At 41.1% G+C, this 18,819-nt stretch overlaps 1 protein-coding gene across 3 annotated transcripts in view; it reads left to right on the top strand.

Annotated features, from left to right (window-relative positions):
* Positions 1 to 304: 304 nt before the first annotated feature.
* mvda (mevalonate (diphospho) decarboxylase a) overlaps positions 305 to 18,819 on the top strand; it is a 67,046-nt gene continuing 48,531 nt past the window's right edge. The window contains exons 1-6 of one of the 3 annotated variants that reach the window (XM_089135404.1): positions 305 to 505; positions 1,633 to 1,703; positions 1,831 to 1,945; positions 2,036 to 2,182; positions 2,258 to 2,457; positions 11,042 to 11,116. In XM_089135404.1, the coding sequence (XP_088991530.1) occupies positions 430 to 505; positions 1,633 to 1,703; positions 1,831 to 1,945; positions 2,036 to 2,182; positions 2,258 to 2,457; positions 11,042 to 11,116 (684 nt within the window). In that variant the 5' untranslated portion in view covers positions 305 to 429. The remainder of the gene's footprint in view (positions 506 to 1,632; positions 1,704 to 1,830; positions 1,946 to 2,035; positions 2,183 to 2,257; positions 2,458 to 11,041; positions 11,117 to 18,819) is intronic. The other 2 variants (XM_089135405.1, XM_089135403.1) reach the window with 2 other exon arrangements.

Raw genomic sequence — 18,819 nt, 5'->3', positions numbered from 1 at the left:
CATTTACCTGTATTTGTCAATGCCACTGTAGATGTATATTCTATTCTATTTTTGTTTTGTTCTTATTGTTCAATAAAAAAAAAAAAAAAAAGACAGCTCTGATCCGTTTTTGAGCACCGGTGACACTGAGCATGCGCGGATGATCTGGCTTTCTATTCGACAAATCCGGTGACTATCTCTGCGTGAAATCATGTTCCGATCCCAATCATTGGTTCACTTGAAATGGGGTTGTACGGTGATCTCTCTAATTGGTCAAATACGAATTCTCGTGTTCAGTGTGACCCAATCCAAATCCACTGTTGTGTTTCATTTGCTTTCTATTTTAAACTGCCAAGCAGTAACATTATCCGGTATCCAGTGCACGTTGTATGTGTAAAAAATTCACTTTTGTTAAATCATCTGTTTGTCTATTTTTATCAATTTATAAATATGCTGGAAAACAGTGATCAAAATCTTGCTATTGTCACCTGCACGGCACCAGTGAACATTGCGGTCGTCAAATACTGTAAGTGTGCATGTCTTTCAAACGTAACGTTAACGTTAATTGATTCATTTGTGATTATTATAAGATGTTCTAAAGTTTTTTTCTATACTTACAATGTTCTTTTTTCATATTTGTTATACACAGTGGCTGCAAAGAACTCACAATAATAATTCAAAGCAGCAGTTTTACAATAACAGAAGATAACAGAATTAATTATGCAAACATCAAATATAAGACAAGTTTCAGTTTTTGCTTTAAAGCTAAAGCAAGATAATAGAATCGTTATTCAGCTCAATTCAGTTTAAGTTTAGATCTCATCCGATAGTGTCAATGCAGTCAAGTCAAAGTAATATTGCTGGATATTAAAACCAGGTAATTTAAGTATCTTTAATAAATGTTTTTTTAGAAATATGCATTACTGGTGTGCATTTTGAGACAAAACATTGAGAGACATTGGCACTGACATATTTTAAGAAATGGCAGTGCAAGTTGCTTTAATTTAAAACACATCAAACATGCATTTTAGTCTGGGACTAGTTAAAGGGATACTCCACTTTTTTTTGGGAAATGGGCTCATTTTACAACTCCCCCAGAGTTAAACAGTTGAGTTTTACCGTTTTTGAATTCATTCAGATGATTTTCTGATATTTAGAAGAATATCAGTAATCAGACAGTTTCTGGTCTCATTGACTTCCATACTGTTTGGTTACTGATATTCTTCTAAATATCAGAAAATCGGCTGAATGCATTTGAAAACGGTGAAACTCAACTGTTTAACTGTGGGGGAGTTGTAAAATGAGCCTATTTCCAAAAAACGTGGAGTATCCCTTTAAGCCTTGTCTGTGACACTTGTCAGTGTCCCCAACTAAGCAAGCCAAAGGCGACAGTGGTGAGGAAACCATAAATGTCCAAAGTTCCAGCTGATTAGAAGGCATTGAGTAAAAATTAAGAAAAAAAAAATGAAGAGAAAAATTGATACATAATACTATGCAGTGACAGTCGCACATTTGTAAGTGTGAATTAAGTGACCAAATACTTTTTGGGGAAACTGTACATCTTCTGTAAATATTGTTAATATCTTTTGTAATATTGGACATGTTCTACTCAGAGTTTTTTTACAGAGTTATTACTTATTGCCATTGAATCAGGGGGGAAACGCAATGAAGATCTCATTCTGCCAATCAATTCATCCCTCAGTGTGACACTGCATCAGGAACAGGTGACTGGTAGTCCCCATATTATTAGCTCTGTCAGTATTGGTCGCTTTACCACAATGCATTTTAAGAGCTCCAGATTTTTAGCTGTAACAGCAAGGTTGCCAATTATGTACTATAATTCTTTCTTAGCTCAAAACTACTACAACAATTGCATGCAGCAGAAGTTTCCAGCAAGACCGCATCTGGCTGAATGGCAAGGAGGAGGATATCAGCTGCCCTAGGTTGCAGTTATGTCTGCAGGAAAGTACGTCCCTGACTTTCAGAACATTAACATTACTAAGCACTGTATGACAGGAGCTGTCATCGTGATATTAAACTCATTTTAATTCACCAGTTCGAAGGTTAGCTCGCAAGAGACGGAATACTGGTGGTCCAACTTCTGATATCAGCGTAATGTCCCATAAGGTCCATATCTGCTCTGTGAATAATTTCCCCACTGCTGCTGGCTTGGCATCCTCTGCAGCAGGCTACGCCTGTCTGGGTAAGTAAAAAAATAAATTGCATAAAATTAGATTCTGTGCTCCTGATGTTGATGTGAAAACTTGCGTTGTTTTAGTGTACACACTTTCAAAGTTGTTCAATGTGGAGGGTGAGCTGTCTACAGTGGCACGATTGGGCTCTGGCAGTGCATGCAGGAGTTTGTACGGTGGCTTTGTCCAGTGGAAGATGGGGGAACGGTCAGATGGGGAAGACAGTATCGCTGAACAAGTGGAATCTGAATCGTACTGGCCGGAGCTCAGAGTATTGATTCTAGTGGTGAGTGTGTGGATTTAACTCTTAAGCCCAGAACACACCAAGCCGACGGTCGGCCGTCGGGCAGTTTTTGTGCGTCGACCGACTAAGATTCCGCACGGTTCCGTGCCGTCGGCTGAAAATAGTCTTTGTCGGCTTTGTTTCACCCGATTCGACATGTTGAATCGGCTTCGGGCCGTCGCGGAAAGAGAGAACTCTGATTAGCCGCGTTTCCACTGCCGGGCTAGGGCTGGGCCAGAGCTAACAGCGAGCCGAGCCGAGCTAGTGGCCTCCGGCCTCAAGCACCGGGCTTGCGTTTCCACTGCCGGGCCAGTAGCCCCACAGCGCTGCCCCAAACCCCACCCCTAACACGCCTTTCTGGATCAAACGTCATAAAACCCAACCCCTTTCAGCGGGTATTATGAATTAATTTATTTTTTAAATTAGGAAGATAGCATGTATATTAACTCACCTGCCGTGGTGGCTGCAATAGTGTCCCGAGACCAGTACAGGCGATTCTCTATTTCAAGCAGCGATTTTTTTTGCACGATATAACAAGTTATCATTAGGCTAACCGTTAACCGAGGCCCATCGGTTAATACTCGGTTAGTGTGCGCGCCGCAACCTCGAGATACAGAGTTAATTTTTAACACCTTTAATAACTGATTGGACCCCATTTGAAACGAAATTAATTTATAGAAATAAAACGCAAGTACGGAGCAGTTAAAGCCGCATTTCCATCACCCTTCAAACTGAAATTGCCAATTGAAAATAAGCAAAACGTCCATTTCACGTCAAAAACTCCTTGTCTGCAAATAATAAAAATAATATAATAACCATCATCATTATTGTAACATTTTATTAGGCTGCATATGTAGAAGACGCCTTTATCCAAAAAAGATAGAGCACAAATAAACACAATATTTTTGACGCATATCCAGTGTGTGTGGAGCACGCACTGATGGCTGCGAGACGCCCATGTGAATACTTGCAGTTTCATTGCATTTCTTTCAGTGGAAACAACTTAAAATACTCTTTCATTTCTGGTCATACAGAAAATAATAATACATTATTCGCAAATACATTTATTTGCGTAAACTCACAATAACAAGAAAACGTTGTGCTTTAACAATTAATCAAGGCGCGCTTCATGATCTCCGTGAACTGAAGCGCGAGACCTGAAACAGCCACCGCATTCGAATTTGTTCGTTTTAAATTGGACATTTAAAGCTTTAGTCCACAGGGGTTATATCCTTTGTAGATTAAAGCTTTAAATGTCCAATTTAAAACGAACAAATTCGAATCGAAAGCCAATATCTTCTGACTATGTAATTATGTAGCTAATTAATTTCTCTCTAAATGTGCATCCGGAGATGGAGATTTTTAGCCGAAAATGATTTAGAAAACAATAGTTTATTAATAAACAATTAATGCCTCGTTATTGTATATTATTTTATTATCAGACCCATTTATTATAGCCTATAAATCACCTTTCTGTAGGCTGTACGGCCCTTCTCATTCAGCACTGCGGGGAAAATATCATTTCCAGGTTCTAATTTGGCCTCAGAAAACCAGAAAAATATATATATTTTTCATATTAATTTGTCAAATATTTTAAATGTTTGGGGCAAAAAAAAAATCAAACAAATATCTGAAAATTCGTCGATATGTAGCCTATACTATATAGCCTATATATTTTTGCGCAGCATTTGGCATAGGCCTACAGTTCAAATTAAAATGTTATGCAATTTTAAACGGTTAATCGGTTAAACATGGACAGCCCTATGTGCATCTTGCTTCAGATCATAATTTCCATAACACCGATAAACTCCGCCTTTTACCTTGAGCACGCCTCTAGCCCGAGCTGGCCCCCTCTGGCCCAAGGTATTCGACGGGCCAGAAATCCTGGCCGTTGGCCCTGAGGAAGCCCCAATCAAGCCCCGGAAGTGACAGTGGAAACGCGACTGGCCCTGGCACGCACTAGCACGGCCCGGCCCTGGCCCGGCAGTGGAAACGCGGCTATTGGCTGTTTAGCTTAGTGAAACAGTCAGTGCACAAGAATAAAAGCAAAACAGCAAGCAAAGAAGTCAAAACGTTAAAGATATAAGGCTGTTCTTATGTTACGTCATCAAACCTGAATGTTCCTTGGCGAATATTTCAATATTAACATGAGCGGGGTGGAATAAAGAAAGTGTTTAGCAGGACTGATATTCAAAACGGTAAGCACGCGGCACGCGCTGCTTTGTTTACGTTATGTTTATCTGCAGCCGGCAGCATCGGTTTTCCTTTTTGAATGACGAATATAGACTAATATATCTGCAGAAATAGACAGACAATTGGCTCATAACACACAGGCGCAGAATGCATATTATAGCTGACAGTCGCCTGTAGTTCTGTTGGTGTGTTCAAGTGCAGATTTTTACCCCGACGAGAGGCGACAACACGGTCAGCTTTCATCAGCGCTAGTTCGTCGGCGTCGGCTTGGTGTTTTCCGGGCTTTAGAGTTGCAGCAGCATACATATAATGTGGATAAAAGTTTTTTTTTTTATTATTATTATCTACTAGGATGCATATCAACTGGGGTTAAAAGTAAAAAAAATGATAATAATAAAAATAATAATATTTTATTAAAGATTTGAACCCTCTGCTCTTAAAGGGTTAGTTCACCCAAAAATGAAAATTCTGTCAGTATTTACTCACCCTCATGTTGTTCCAAACCTCTATGTGTTTATTTGTTCTGTTGAACACAAAGGAAGATATTTGGAAGAATGTTTTAATCAAACAGATCTCATTCCCCATTGACTACCATAGTATGTGTTTATATGAATACATGTATCTCCCTTCTCTCTGTTTCGATATACTGTATGTGTAGTCCATTTTCCCCAGTGTTTTTCAAAAGTCTCTTCTTATAGTCTTAAAGGAGTAGTTCTCTTACGAGAGGTTGCTAGCTTACGCTACGGGAGAGATTAATCTTTTCTGAGAAGTTGAAGCCAAAAAATTATCCATTGTCAACGCAGTTCACTGCAGCAGACCATGAGCGGGCTAGCTAGCAGCTCATAGGTTCGCTCAGGGAGAACTGCTACAGCCTATGAGGGAACTCGGTTGAACTCGTGGCCAATGAGAAGCAGACACGCTCTCATTACGTCAAAGCCCGCCAAACGGCGTGGCCCGAGTCTATAAATAGGCGAGTTTCCCGCTGTTTTCCGATTTTCATCAATTCAGCGAGGCTATGCACCTGCTGATCTCCGAGAGGAAGCCGCGTCGCCGAGGAGAAGGCATCTCTTAGCGAGCTTGTACAGAGTCTGAGGAAGCCGGCCGTCTTCGCTACCTTCAGCCATCCTGTGAGCTAACGTCATCCGGCGACGTATCCTTACATTTGTATTTTGCTTGTGTAACTTCACAAAAGAGCAGCGAGCGTGTTTTTAAAGATGCCTCGCACACCTCCCCTCTCAGCGCCAGAGTCCCGCGCTGTATGAGGGACGAGCCGCTCGCTCGCTTCAGCCCAGTCAGACTATTTCCTTCCTGGGAATAGATCTAGACTCAGTGGCTATGACGGCTCGCTTATCTACACAGCGCGCGCGCCGTGTTCAGCGTCTCCCCGCATCCTGTCAGATGGACACCCTCACGCCTCTGAAAACTTTTCAGAAGGCGCTGGGTTACATGGCCTCAGCCTCCGCAGTGCTTCAGCTGGGTCTACTGCGCATGCGCCCCCTTCAGCTTTGGTTAAAGAGCCGTGTGTCTCACCGTGCGTGGACCACGGGCCGCCAGCTGATCAAAGTTACGCAGACCTGTATCTCAGCTCTGCAGCCATGGACAGTGGCAGAATGGTTTCAGTGGGGCGTTACCATGGGGACCGTCTCTCGCCGAAAAGTAATTTCGACAGACGCATCCAACTCAGGTTGGGGTGCGGTCTGCGAGGGCTCACCCGCCTCTGGCCACTGGTCAGTTCAAGAGAGCTCCCTACACATAAACTGTCTGGAGATGATTGCAGTTGAGAACGCGCTCGTGTTTTTCCTCCCGCGCATTCGGGGTCACCACGTATTGATCCGCTCGGACAATGCGGCCATAGTCTCCTATCTCAACCGTCAGGGCGGTGTCAGATCCAGGAACCTCTTCTTGCTGACGAAATGCATTTTAGTTTGGTCCTAGAGCCACCTGCTCTCGCTAAGAGTGATGCGTGTGTCGGGCCATCTGAACAACTGACCAGGAACCTCATCCTTTCGGGAGAATGGTCCCTGCACGTTCAAACAGTCCAGAAACTGTGGCAAATATTCGGCAGAGCAGAGGTGGATCTCTTCGCGTCAGAGGAGAACGCAAACTGCCCAATATTTTTCTCAAAGAGCGAGGACGCTTGCCCAGGAGTGGCCCAGCCGTCCGCTTTAGGCATTCCCTCCGGTCTCCCTGTTACCACAGGTTTTACAGATAATCAGGGAAACACGCCACTTGGTGCTCCTCATAGCCCTGTGTTGGGAGAGTCAGACTTGGTTCCCGGAGCTCACTCAGCTGTCGCAGACAGCCCCGTGGCCCATTCCAGTCAGAGCAGATCTCCTCTCTCAAGCTCGCGGCACGATCTGGCATCCCCACCCTCAGTGCTGGGCGCTTCATGCATGGATGATCAACAACTATCCGTTGCTTTGGCAGAGGGAGTGTTAAACACGATCATGAATGCCAGAGCGGCTTCTACTAGGAAGCTGTGTGTGTCAAAATGGTCTGTGTTCTCTAAATGGTGCACCGACAAAAACCTAGACCCTCAGCGGTGCGACGTGTCGTCTTTGCTTGTCTTCCTTCAGGAGATGCTGGATAAGGGCAGGTCCCCATCCACTCTCAAGGTTTACTTGGCAGCTGTCGCGGCGTTCGCTGAACCCCTAAAATACCTCTCGTTAAAAAACGTTTTTCTGATTGCCCCGTCATCAGTAAAACGAGTGGGAGACCTTCACGCACTCTCTTCTAGCACAGCTTGTCTCGAGTTTGGACCTAATGACTCCATAGTCATCCTCAAACCTAGACATGGCTATGTCCCCAAAGCGATTGGTACCCCGTTCAGGGCTCAGGTTATTTCCCTATCGGCTCTACCCGCAACCGATAACGAATGTGACGCCAATCTCCTTTTTCCGGTTCGGGCTCTGAGATTGTACACTACACGCGCTGCCGCGTTCAGACGCTCTGAGCAGTTTTTTGTTTCGTTCGGTAGGCACACCAAGGGTCTGGCCGCCTCGAAACAGACACTATCCAGATGGATTGTGGATGCTATTGCTTCTGCTTATGCATCAAAAGACCTGCCATGCCCTCTGGACATCAGGGCTCATTCCACAAGAGGCATGGCCTCATCGTGGGCATGGTCCAGCGGCATTTCCATTCAAGACATATGCGTGGCAGCGGGATGGGCTTCCCCTTCCACCTTTGTCAGATTTTACAATCTGGAAGTACCCGCCCTGCAGGCAAAGCTACTAGCAGCCTAGTATGTTTCAGCTCCTATGTGGAGCTGCACTATTGGGAGTCATACTCATACAACCGGCGTGCCGCTTGTTCTTCCCTCATGTGCTCATGTACTACACAATCACCGGCCCGCTTGCTGGCCCTTTTATTTCACGTACATTATTTTGCCACTTACAAGGGTCCCCCGGGATCGGTCCCCCGGGACTCATTGTAGATGCCTAGCGCGCACGGCGTTGACCAGGTGTTCCCGTAGTGTAAGCTAGCTTACGCAATACAAGAGAACCTCTCGTAAGAGAACGAATCGGATACCTAACGTAACCTCGCTTCTCTCTAGATGAGGGAACGAGTATTGCGTTCCCAGCTGTGCTTGCGCTACTAGTGTTCTCGCTTCATTCAATGAAAACCGGAAAACAGCGGGAAACTCGCCTATTTATAGACTCGGGCCACGCTGTTTGGCGGGCTTTGACGTAATGAGAGCGTGTCTGCTTCTCATTGGCCACGAGTTCAACCGAGTTCCCTCATAGGCTGTAGCAGTTCTCCCTGAGCAAACCTATGAGCTGCTAGCTGGCCCGCTCATGGTCTGCTGCAGTGAACTGCGTTGACAATGGATACAAAATTAAAGGATAATTTTTTGGCTTCAACTTCTCAGAAAAGATTAGTCTTTCCCGTAGCGTAAGCTAGCTTACGCAATACTCGTTCCCTCATCTAGAGAGAACCGAGGTTACGTTAGGCAACCGAGTCGTTCACTTTAAAAAAAAATGCTGATAATTTACTCACCCCCATGACATCCAAGATGTCCACATATTTCTTTCTTCCGTCAAAAAGAAATTAAGATTTTTGATGAAAACATTACAGGATTTTCTCCATATAATGGACTTCAATGGGAACCAAACGGTTCAAGGTCCAAAAGAGAGTTTCAGTGCAGCTTCAAAGGGCTTTAAACGACACCAGACGATGAATAAGGGTCTTATCTAGGACCCTTTAAGTCATGACTCGAAAAAAGATTTGTTCATTTTGATGAACGAGTTTGAACAGGAGAGTCACGAACGTTCATCACAGAACAGAGCAAGGTGAGCATTTGTGGTTTTAAAACTTAAAGGACAACTCCGGCGCAAATTGAACCTTTGGTCTAATTACACATTGTTACCTATTCAACCGTTATCTGAGATTTGTTTTCATGATTGCTGAATGTAAATAGTTTTATCTCTAAAAACAGTTTAGCCTATAACGCTATATAATGCTAGTATATAGGGCATAGAGTAATGACAAATAAATCGTAATGATAGAATAATCGATAGAAAAATCGCTTGTTATTACCACTAACAAGGAAAAAATAGCCCCACACTAACACGATAGCATAAAAAAATACCACAAGAATAGCCTCACACTAACACTAATAAGGGTCCCTACATACAAACCGAAGCATTGAGAACTTTGTCAGTGTCCAAACAGTTTAATAAGAAGATAGTTTATACACACAGTCAACTTCGCGAATACAGGAAGAAGCCATCTTTGAAAAATAGTCTCTATACCAGTCGATCTACGAACGCCGATCCAAGTGCGCTGAACTGTGCAGAATCTCATGTGGTCCATTGTTTCCGGAAGAAACAAAACACAAACCGTTTTCTTCTCTTCAACTGTTGAACTGTTTTTAGAGATACAACTATTTACATTCAGCAATCATGAAAACAAATCTCAGATAACGGTTGACTAGGTAACAATGTGAAATTAGACCAAAAGTTCATTTTGCGCCGGAGTTGTCCTTTAAACGTTTTTATTTATTTTTGAAATGGTAGATCGTTTCGCTAGATAAGACCCTTATTCATCGTCTGGTGTCGTTTAAAGCCCTTTGAAGCTGCAATGAAACACTAATTTGGACCTTGAACCGTTTGGTTCCCATTGAAGTCCATCATAGCCACTTTCCGACCGGAGGGACTTTTGCAGTTCCTAGAACCTAACGTTCCTATAACCCTTTTTTTCTCGTGTTCCGACCGGACTAAATTGGGGATTTTTTTTAGTTCCTCAGACCGTAGTTCCTATAACTCTTTCAGTACCTAGTCTAGAGCGAGGACTTTTTATTAGTTCCCTTTCCCTAGGTCTATGTTGATTGGTTGAACTTATAAGTCATGCCCACTGTCAACACGGAACTTGTAGCGCGCTGTCTGCCATACGCGGTGTGTTTTTGCAAAACATTACTACTAAGGATTAAGACAAACATAACGCATTCAACCAGCTAATTGCTAATGCTAGCTAAACTTACCCGTCGTATTGTTTGCCTCCTGCGCTCTGCTCTTTTATCTTCTTCCAATATTACTTAATATCATATTACGCTGGAGCCTTCGTCTTCTGTGTTTTTCTGTACAGAACTCAAGCATAATCTTTAAACGCCGCCGTTCGTTCTCCGTTATTAATGTCCCGGCAAGGCAGAACAGGAACATTGCAATAGCCGCGCTACGTCTAGTGATGATGCTATAAAGCCTGTCGCCGTGCTTGCGTTACCCCTCCCACCAGTTCCTATGGCCACTTGGCCAGTGCGAACGCAAGCAGCAAAACCGAGTTTGGGGGAGAGTAGTTCTTAGAACTGTTTAGAAGTGGACAGTTCCTATAACTACCTGTAACTACTTGGTCGGAAAGCGGCTTATATGGAGAAAATCCTGGAATGTTTTCATCAAAAACCTTCATTTCTTTTCGACTGAAGAAAGAAAGACATGGACATCTTGGATGACATGGGGGTGAGTAAATTATCAGCAAAAGTTTTTTTTAAAGTAAACTACTCCTTTACTTGAATGTCAGACAATTTGTTCCCATTGAGTTTGTATTTGTGCAATTCACAGTTAAGCAGGCAGTTTTGCTGTCTGGGACAAATAAAAAAAATCATTAGCATTTACACTATAAATGTGATGGAATCCCTTGCATTTCTAAGTGTATTTACACTTGCTCAACTCACTTGTTTTTACTGGTCAGATCACGAAAAGACATAAATGCTCTGCAAGATACATTCGAGGGGACTCACACCAAACTCCGAATGTAGTAAAAAGCTCACCGCATTTTGATTAAAGCATTTTAAAACACATTTTCCCTCAACACATGTAAATAATTTACTCTGAGATCTTTGAAAATGTCTATTTGTCAGCTACTCATTTTTGTATCTGATATAAATGTTTTCTCTCAGGTGAGTGCTGAGCAGAAGTCTGTTGGGAGCACGTCTGGAATGCACACTAGTGTGGAAACAAGTCAACTTCTGAAGGTACAAAATGATTAATCATTAGGGCCCGAGCACTAACTGTGCGAGGCCCTATTGAAACTGTTAGGATTATTTTTAGGGCCCGAGCACTAACGGTGCGAGGCCCCTAATGAAACTGTTGGGATTATTTTTAGGGCCCGAGCACTAACGGTGCGAGGCCCCTATTGAAACTGTTAGGATTATTATTAGGGCCCGAGCATTAACAGTGCGAGGACCCTATTGAAACTGTTAGGGTTATTTTTAGAGCCCGAGCACTAACAGTGCGAGGACCCTATTGAAACTGTTAGGGTTATTTTTTTAGGGCCCAAGCACTAACAGTGCGAGGACCCTATTGAAACTGTTAGGGTTATTAGGGCCCAAGCCCTGAAAGGGCGAAGGCCCTATTGTTTTCCTTGGGATTATTAGGGTTTAAGCCCTGAAAGGGCGAAGGCCCTATTGTTAGGGCCCAAGCCCTGAAAGGGCGAAGGCCCTATTGTTTTCCTTGGGATTATTTTTCTTCACTATTATTATAATAATTATTATTTTACTACCTTTTGGGCACTTTTGGGGCCCTTAACGTGCTCGAAAACTCTTGAAACTTTGCACACGGGTCAGAACCCGCGGCCATCAGAGCCGGGCTGAAGCTGGTACCCGGGCGTGGTAGGGCGGCTCGTCAGCGCCCCCTGGAACGGGGTCCGAACACTTGGTCCATAACTCAAACACGATTGTATGTAATAATATGAAACTCGGTAGACATGTTGATCTCATCGTTTCATCTATACCTCACACTCTTACTTTTTACCCCAGCCCAACAGGAAGTCGGCTATTGAGGTTTGTTTGTAAAACGCTCGCAATGGAATGTCAAATACTCCTCCTAGAGCTTTGATCCAAATTCGACGAAACTCGGTCAGCGTGAAGTCAAGACATTGAGGATGAAAGTTTGCGAGGGGATTTTTTATATCTCGAACGGTTTGTCCGTGGCGAGGAAACGAAATCATGGCGAGAAACGTGAAACAGGAAGTGTGTTATAACTTCAGCATACATTAACTGATCTTGATGAAACTTCAGCAGTGTGTTCGCTGTAGAAGGACGATCACATGGATGTGACTATTGTGAGTCAAAGTTATAGCGCCACCAACTGGCAGCAGGAAGTGTGTCACTTTCAAAATGCTTTGATATCACCCTTTTATTTTTACCCGATTTGCTTCAAACTTCATATGTATAATGTAAACATACGGCAGATGTAGACCTGTGAATGGATTCTTGATATCTTTGAAACTGTTGCCGTGGCGACGCATCAAACTTTACCCTTCTTTTAGGATGCTTTTAGGATGCTTTTGAGACCCTTAGCATGCTTCAAAATGCATGAAACTCGACAGACACATCACATTTATTAGCCAGTAGACATGTGCAAAGTTTCAGAAACGGGCGTGGTGAGGGCTCAGTAGCGCCACCTTTTGACAAAAGTGGGGTTGTTAGTTTTAACTAGAGTTACAAAAATTGGTATGTATATTGTACTCCTCGAGCCGGACAACTTTCTAATTTAAACTTATTAGCTAGGACCCACAGAAAGTCAGATGTGTTTGTTTGAATGTGGTCTTGCTTAATCTGAGCCTACATCTCTGTCTTTGCCTGTCTGTGTGTGTGTGAGTGTGCAGGGGGAGGGGGCTTAACCATTTCACTGCTGTGTGTATGGCCTGCATAAAGAAAATACATTTCTCAAGCCTGGTATTTTTTAAATAAGTTTTTATTTTTATTTTTTATAAGTAAAGACAAATAACTAGTTTAATTGTAGTGCATTGACAATAGTTTTATATAATTAGTTTATTAATCAGATTAACTTGGTCAATAAACTTGGTCTGAAAATTTGGTCCATAAATCAAACACACTTGCATGTAATAATATGAAACTTGGTACACATATAGATCTCATCGTTTCATATATAGCCTACTTCACACTCTTACTTTTTACCCCAGCCCAACAGGAAGATGGCTATTTAGGGTTGTGTTTAAAACACATGCAATGGAATTTAAAGTATTGCTCCTAGAGCACTGAACCAAATTCGACAAAACTCGATCAGCGTGAAGTCAAGACATTAAGGATGAAAAGGTGCCAAGGGATTTTTTATATCTCGAACGGTTTGGCCGTGGCGAGGAAACGAAATTATGGCGAAAAACATGAAACAGGATGTGTGTTATAACTTCAGCATACATTAACTGATCTTGATGAAACTTCAGCAGTGTTTTCGCTGTAAGAGACCGATCACATGGATGTGACTATTGTGAGTCAAAATTATAGCGCCACCAACTGGCAGCAGGAAGTGTGTCACTTTCAAAATGCTTTGAAACCACTCTCTTATTTTTAACCGATTTGCTTCAAACTTCATCTGTATAATGTAAATACACGGCAGATGTAGACCTGTGAATGAATTTTTGATATCTTTGATACTGTTGCCGTGGCAACGAATCAAACTTTAACATTCTTTTTTGATGCTTTTGGGACTCTTAGCATGCTTGAAATTGCTTGAAACTCAACAGATACATCACATTTATTAGCCAGTAGACATGTGCAACTATGGCAAAAGATTAAAGTAATGTCAAAAAAGTAAACACTAAAAGCCTCAAATCTTCTAAAAATGTAATTATACATCATTTGTTTCTAAATTAAATTATACAAATATTATAACTTCCCCAATTTTTCCTTTTTTTCATTTAAGAATTATGTTTACGTTCAAAAACAGCCAGAATTGTTGTAAAATTCATAAAAAAAATAATAATCTGAGTCATACGTAGTGCTATACTGCCCTCTTGTGTTCAATATCAGGTAGGCCTATTGTGTATATTCCCACCGGTTAATCAACGTGTGACTCCGCTGGGACTTGGGAGCTTTTAAATCGCTTACTTAAAACCGAAAGTCGAAATACGGATGTCCGCACAAGACATTAATGGTGTGGAGTAGAGCGAGCATTTTAAATAAATTCCTATTAAGTAGGATTGAACTAAACAGAATGAATGTTCACTCTGTTCTGCTGGTTCCTCGCTGGTGGATCATATGATTACTTTGTCATAATCTATGACAAAAATGCTATTATAAACCATATTAATAATAGATAATACACATTGCTCTTATTTTTGAAAAATACATTCATGAAAAACAAGATAACAAAAATCATAAAAAAATATAGCCATGGCTGCTATAAATGTTTGAAATGCATAGGACAGATGTTTAATGACGCAGCAACATATAATTGAAAGGCAATTAATAATCTGTCATTACATCACTGCATTATGATATTACGGCTCCAATACGGTGCAGCACAAAGCACTTATGTGCATCCCGAGCGGAGAATGATGTGCTTGAAGCCACATGAAGTTACAGCGCAGTGAGTCCGTATTGAAAAGTTCAAAGCACAAAGGAAATACATATTTATGAACAGTGTATTATACATTATCTATCTATGCAATAGTTTATTGAGCCTTTTCTTTTAAAGGTTTTAAATTTCAGTTACTGTGTGCGTGAAGAACAATTATAGTGCTCTGACTGTAGTGTTGTGATCTAACCGACAGCGTCCGACACCCGGTAGAAAGTAACACGGTTAAGTTACAGCAATAAAGTCCAGCAAGAAAAAGTTTCTTCATTCGAAAATATAGACCTTTAGACCTTTATCTTAAAGGTCCAGTATAATAGGATTAACATTCAATCATCTTGAAGATCGTTTCATCATTGACTGTAACCGAATGTGACGTGCTGTTTGAATGCTGAATGGTGAATGACTGACAGGCGCAGAGAGGGAAAAGTTTGTGTTCTTGAATTTAATGACTTAAATATTAATTTCTATATCACATAATAGCTTCAGAACACTAATAATACAGTACACAAAAACTTTATGGTACTTTAGAAAGTTTTTGTGCCTTTGTGCCTAACATAGAATAGTATATATGCACAATATAGAATTTGAATCAGCCTCGTCAAAGATGGCAGTGTCAGAGCCGATACCGATCCTGAGTATCTAATCGGCGCACTTCTTTTCAACAGTCAAATTGAAATTGAAATTGAAATTGCTTGAAACTCAACAGATACATCACATTTATTAGCCAGTAGACATGTGCAAAGTTTCAGAAACGGGCATAGTGCAAGGACTAAATAGCGCCACCTTTTGACAAAAGTGGGGTTGTTAGTTTTATCTACAGTTACAAAAATCGCTATATACATTGTACTCCTCAAGCCGGACAACTTTCTAATACATAGTCATTAGCTCGGACCAAGAGGAAGTCAGATATTTTGGTTTGAATATGGTGAGCCTCTCTCTGAGCCTACGTCCCTGTATGGCAAGCCCTTTTAACATTTAAAAGCTAAGTTTGCCTGTCCGGAATTAACATTGTAGATATCAACAACGTCTTTCTGTCTATTCGTAATTACATTTTGGATAGTTTGTATTATCATTTAAGATATCTGTAACATAATTGTGACTAGTCGAAATGACAGAGTATGGCAAGCCGTTTTAACATTTAATCATAAAAGGGCCAAAGCCTTCGGCACCGCCACCCGGGTGCATTTAGGTAACTAAAGGATCCGGGGTTGCGGTGCCACCGGCTTGGGCCCGCCATCGCTGCTCGCAGCTATATTTATTATTATTATTTATACGACTATTTGGGCACTTTTGGGGCCCTTAACATGCTCAAAAACTCTTGAAACTTTGCACACGGGTCAGAATCCGCGGCCATCAGGGCCGGGCTGAAGATGGTACCCGGGCGTGGCAGGGGGGCTAGACAGCGCCCCCTGGAACGGGGTCCGAAAACTTGGTCCATAAATCAAACACGCTTGCATGTAATAATATGAAACTTGGTGCACATATAGATCTCATCGTTCATATATACCTCAAACTATTACTTTTTACCCCAGCCCAACAGGAAGTCGGTTATTTATAGTTGTTCATAAAACACTCGCAATGGAATTTGAAGTACTCCTCCTAGAGAATTCAAACACACGGCACGAAACTCGGTCAGCGTGAAGTCAAGGCATTGACGATGAAAGTTTGCGAGGGGATTTTTGATATCTCAAACGGTTTGTCCGTGGCGAGGAAACGAAATCATGGCGAGAAACGTGAAACAGGAAGTGTGTTATAACTTCAGCATACATTAACTGATCTTGATGAAACTTCAGCAGTGTGTTCGCTGTAAGAGGACGATCACATAGATGTGACTATTGTGAGTCACAGTTATAGCGCCACCAACTGGCAGCAGGAAGTGTGTCACTTTCAAAATGCTTAGATATCACCCTTTTATTTTTACCCGATTTGCTTCAAACTTCATATGTATAATGTAAACATACGGCAGATGAAGACCTGTGAATGGATTCTTGATATCTTTGAAACTGTTGCCGTGGCGACGCATCAAACTTTACCCTTCTTTTAGGATGCTTTTAGGATGCTTTTGAGACCCTTAGCATGCTTCAAATTGCATGAAACTCGACAGACACATCACATTTATTAGCCAGTAGACATGTGCAAAGTTGCAGAAACGGGCGTGGTGAGGGCTCAGTAGCGCCACCTTTTGACAAAAGTGGGGTGGTTAGTTTTAACTAGACTTACAAAAATTGGTATGTATATTGTACTCCTCGAGCCGGACAACTTTCTAATTGACACTTATTAGCTAGGACCCACAGAAAGTCAGATATTTTTGTTTGAATATGGCCACTCTGAGCCTACATGTCTCTGTGTCTCTGTGTCTTTGGCTGGCTGGCTGACTGGCTGGCTGTCTGTGTGTGTGTGTGTGCAGGGGGAGGGGGCTTAACCATTTCACTGCTGTGTGTATGACCTGCATAAAGAAAATAAATTTCTCAAGCCTGGTATTTTTTAAATAAGTTTTTATTTTTATTTTTTATAAGTAAAGGCATATAACTAGTTTAATTGTAGTGAATTGACAATAGTTTTATATAATTAGTTTATTAATCAGATTAACTTGGTCAATAAACTTGGTCTGAAAATTTGGTCCATAAATCAAACACACTTGCATGTAATAATATGAAACTTGGTACACATATAGATCTCATCGTTTCATATATACTTCACACTCTTACTTTTTACCCCAGCCCAACAGGAAGTCGGCTATTTAGGGTTGTGTTTAAAACACATGCAATGGAATTTAAATTATTGCTCCTAGAGCACTGAACCAAATTCGACGAAACTCGATCAGCGTGAAGTCAAGACATTAAGGATGAAAAGTGCCACGGGATTTTTGATATCTCGAACGGTTTGGCCCTGGCGAGGAAACGAAATTATGGCGAGAAACATGAAACAGGATGTGTGTTATAACTTCAGCATACATTAACTGATCTTGATGAAACTTCAGCAGTGTTTTTGCTGTAAGAGACCGATCACATGGATGTGACTATTGTGAGTCAAAGTTATAGCGCCACCAACTGGCAGCAGGAAGTGTGTCACTTTCAAAATGCTTTGAAATCACTCTCTTATTTTTAACCGATTTTCTTCAAACTTCATCTGTATAATGTAAATACACGGCAGATGTAGACCTGTGAATTAATTTTTGATATCTTTGATACTGTTGCCGTGGCAACGAAACAAACTTTAAAATTCTTTTTTGATGCTTTTGGGACTCTTAGCATGCTTGAAATTGCTTGAAACTCAACAGATACATCACATTTATTAGCCAGTAGACATGTGCAACTATGGCAAAAGATTAAAGTAATGTCAAAAAAGTAAACACTAAAAGCCTCATATCTTCTAAAAATGTAATTATACATCATTTGTTTCTAAATTAAATTATACAAATATTATAACTTCCCCAATTTTTCCCTTTTTTCATTTAAGAATTATGTTTACGTTCAAAAACAGCCAGAATTGTTGTAAAATTCAGAAAAAAATAATAATCTGAGTCATATGTAGTGCTATACTTCCCTCTTGTGTTCAATATCAGGTAGGCCTATTGTGTATATTCCCACCGGTTAATCAACGTGTGACTCCGCTGGGACTTGGGAGCTTTTAAATCGCTTACTTAAAACCGAAAGTCAAAATACGGATGTCCGCACAAGACATTAATGGTGTGGAGTAGAGCGAGCATTTTAAATAAATTCCTATTAAGTAGGATTGAACTAAACAGAAAGAATGTTCTCTCTGTTCTGCTGGTTCCTCGCTGGTGGATCATATGATTACTTTGTCATAATCTATGACAAAAATGCTATTATAAACTATATTAATAATAGATAATACACATTGCTCTTATTTTTAAAAAATACATTCATGAAAAACAAGATAACAAAAATCATAAAAAGATATAGCCATGGCTGCTATAAATGTTTGAAATGCATAGGACAGATGTTTAATGACGCAGCAACATATAATTGAAAGGCAATTAATAATCTGTTATTACGTCACTGCATTATGATATTACGGCTCTAATACGGTGCAGCACAAAGCACTTATGTGCATCCCGAGCGGAGAATGATGTGCTTGAAGCCACATGAAGTTACAGCGCATTGAGTCCGTATTGAAAAGTTCAAAGCACAAAGGAAATACATATTTATGAACAGTGTATTATACATTATCTATCTATGCAATAGTTTATTGAGCCTTTTCTTTTAAAGGTTTTAAATTTCAGTTACTGTGTGCGTGAAGAACAATTATAGTGCTCTGACTCTAGTGTTGTGATCTAACCGACAGCGTCTGACACCCGGTAGAAAGTAACACGATTAAGTTACAGCAATAAAGT

This window comes from Pimephales promelas, chromosome 10 (assembly GCF_988280905.1).
Source record: "Pimephales promelas chromosome 10, fPimPro1.hap1.1, whole genome shotgun sequence".
In the NCBI taxonomy this organism is placed as follows: Eukaryota; Metazoa; Chordata; class Actinopteri; order Cypriniformes; family Leuciscidae; genus Pimephales; species Pimephales promelas.
Note: the sequence above shows the minus strand (reverse complement) of the source record. Positions and strands in the feature narration are given on the sequence as shown.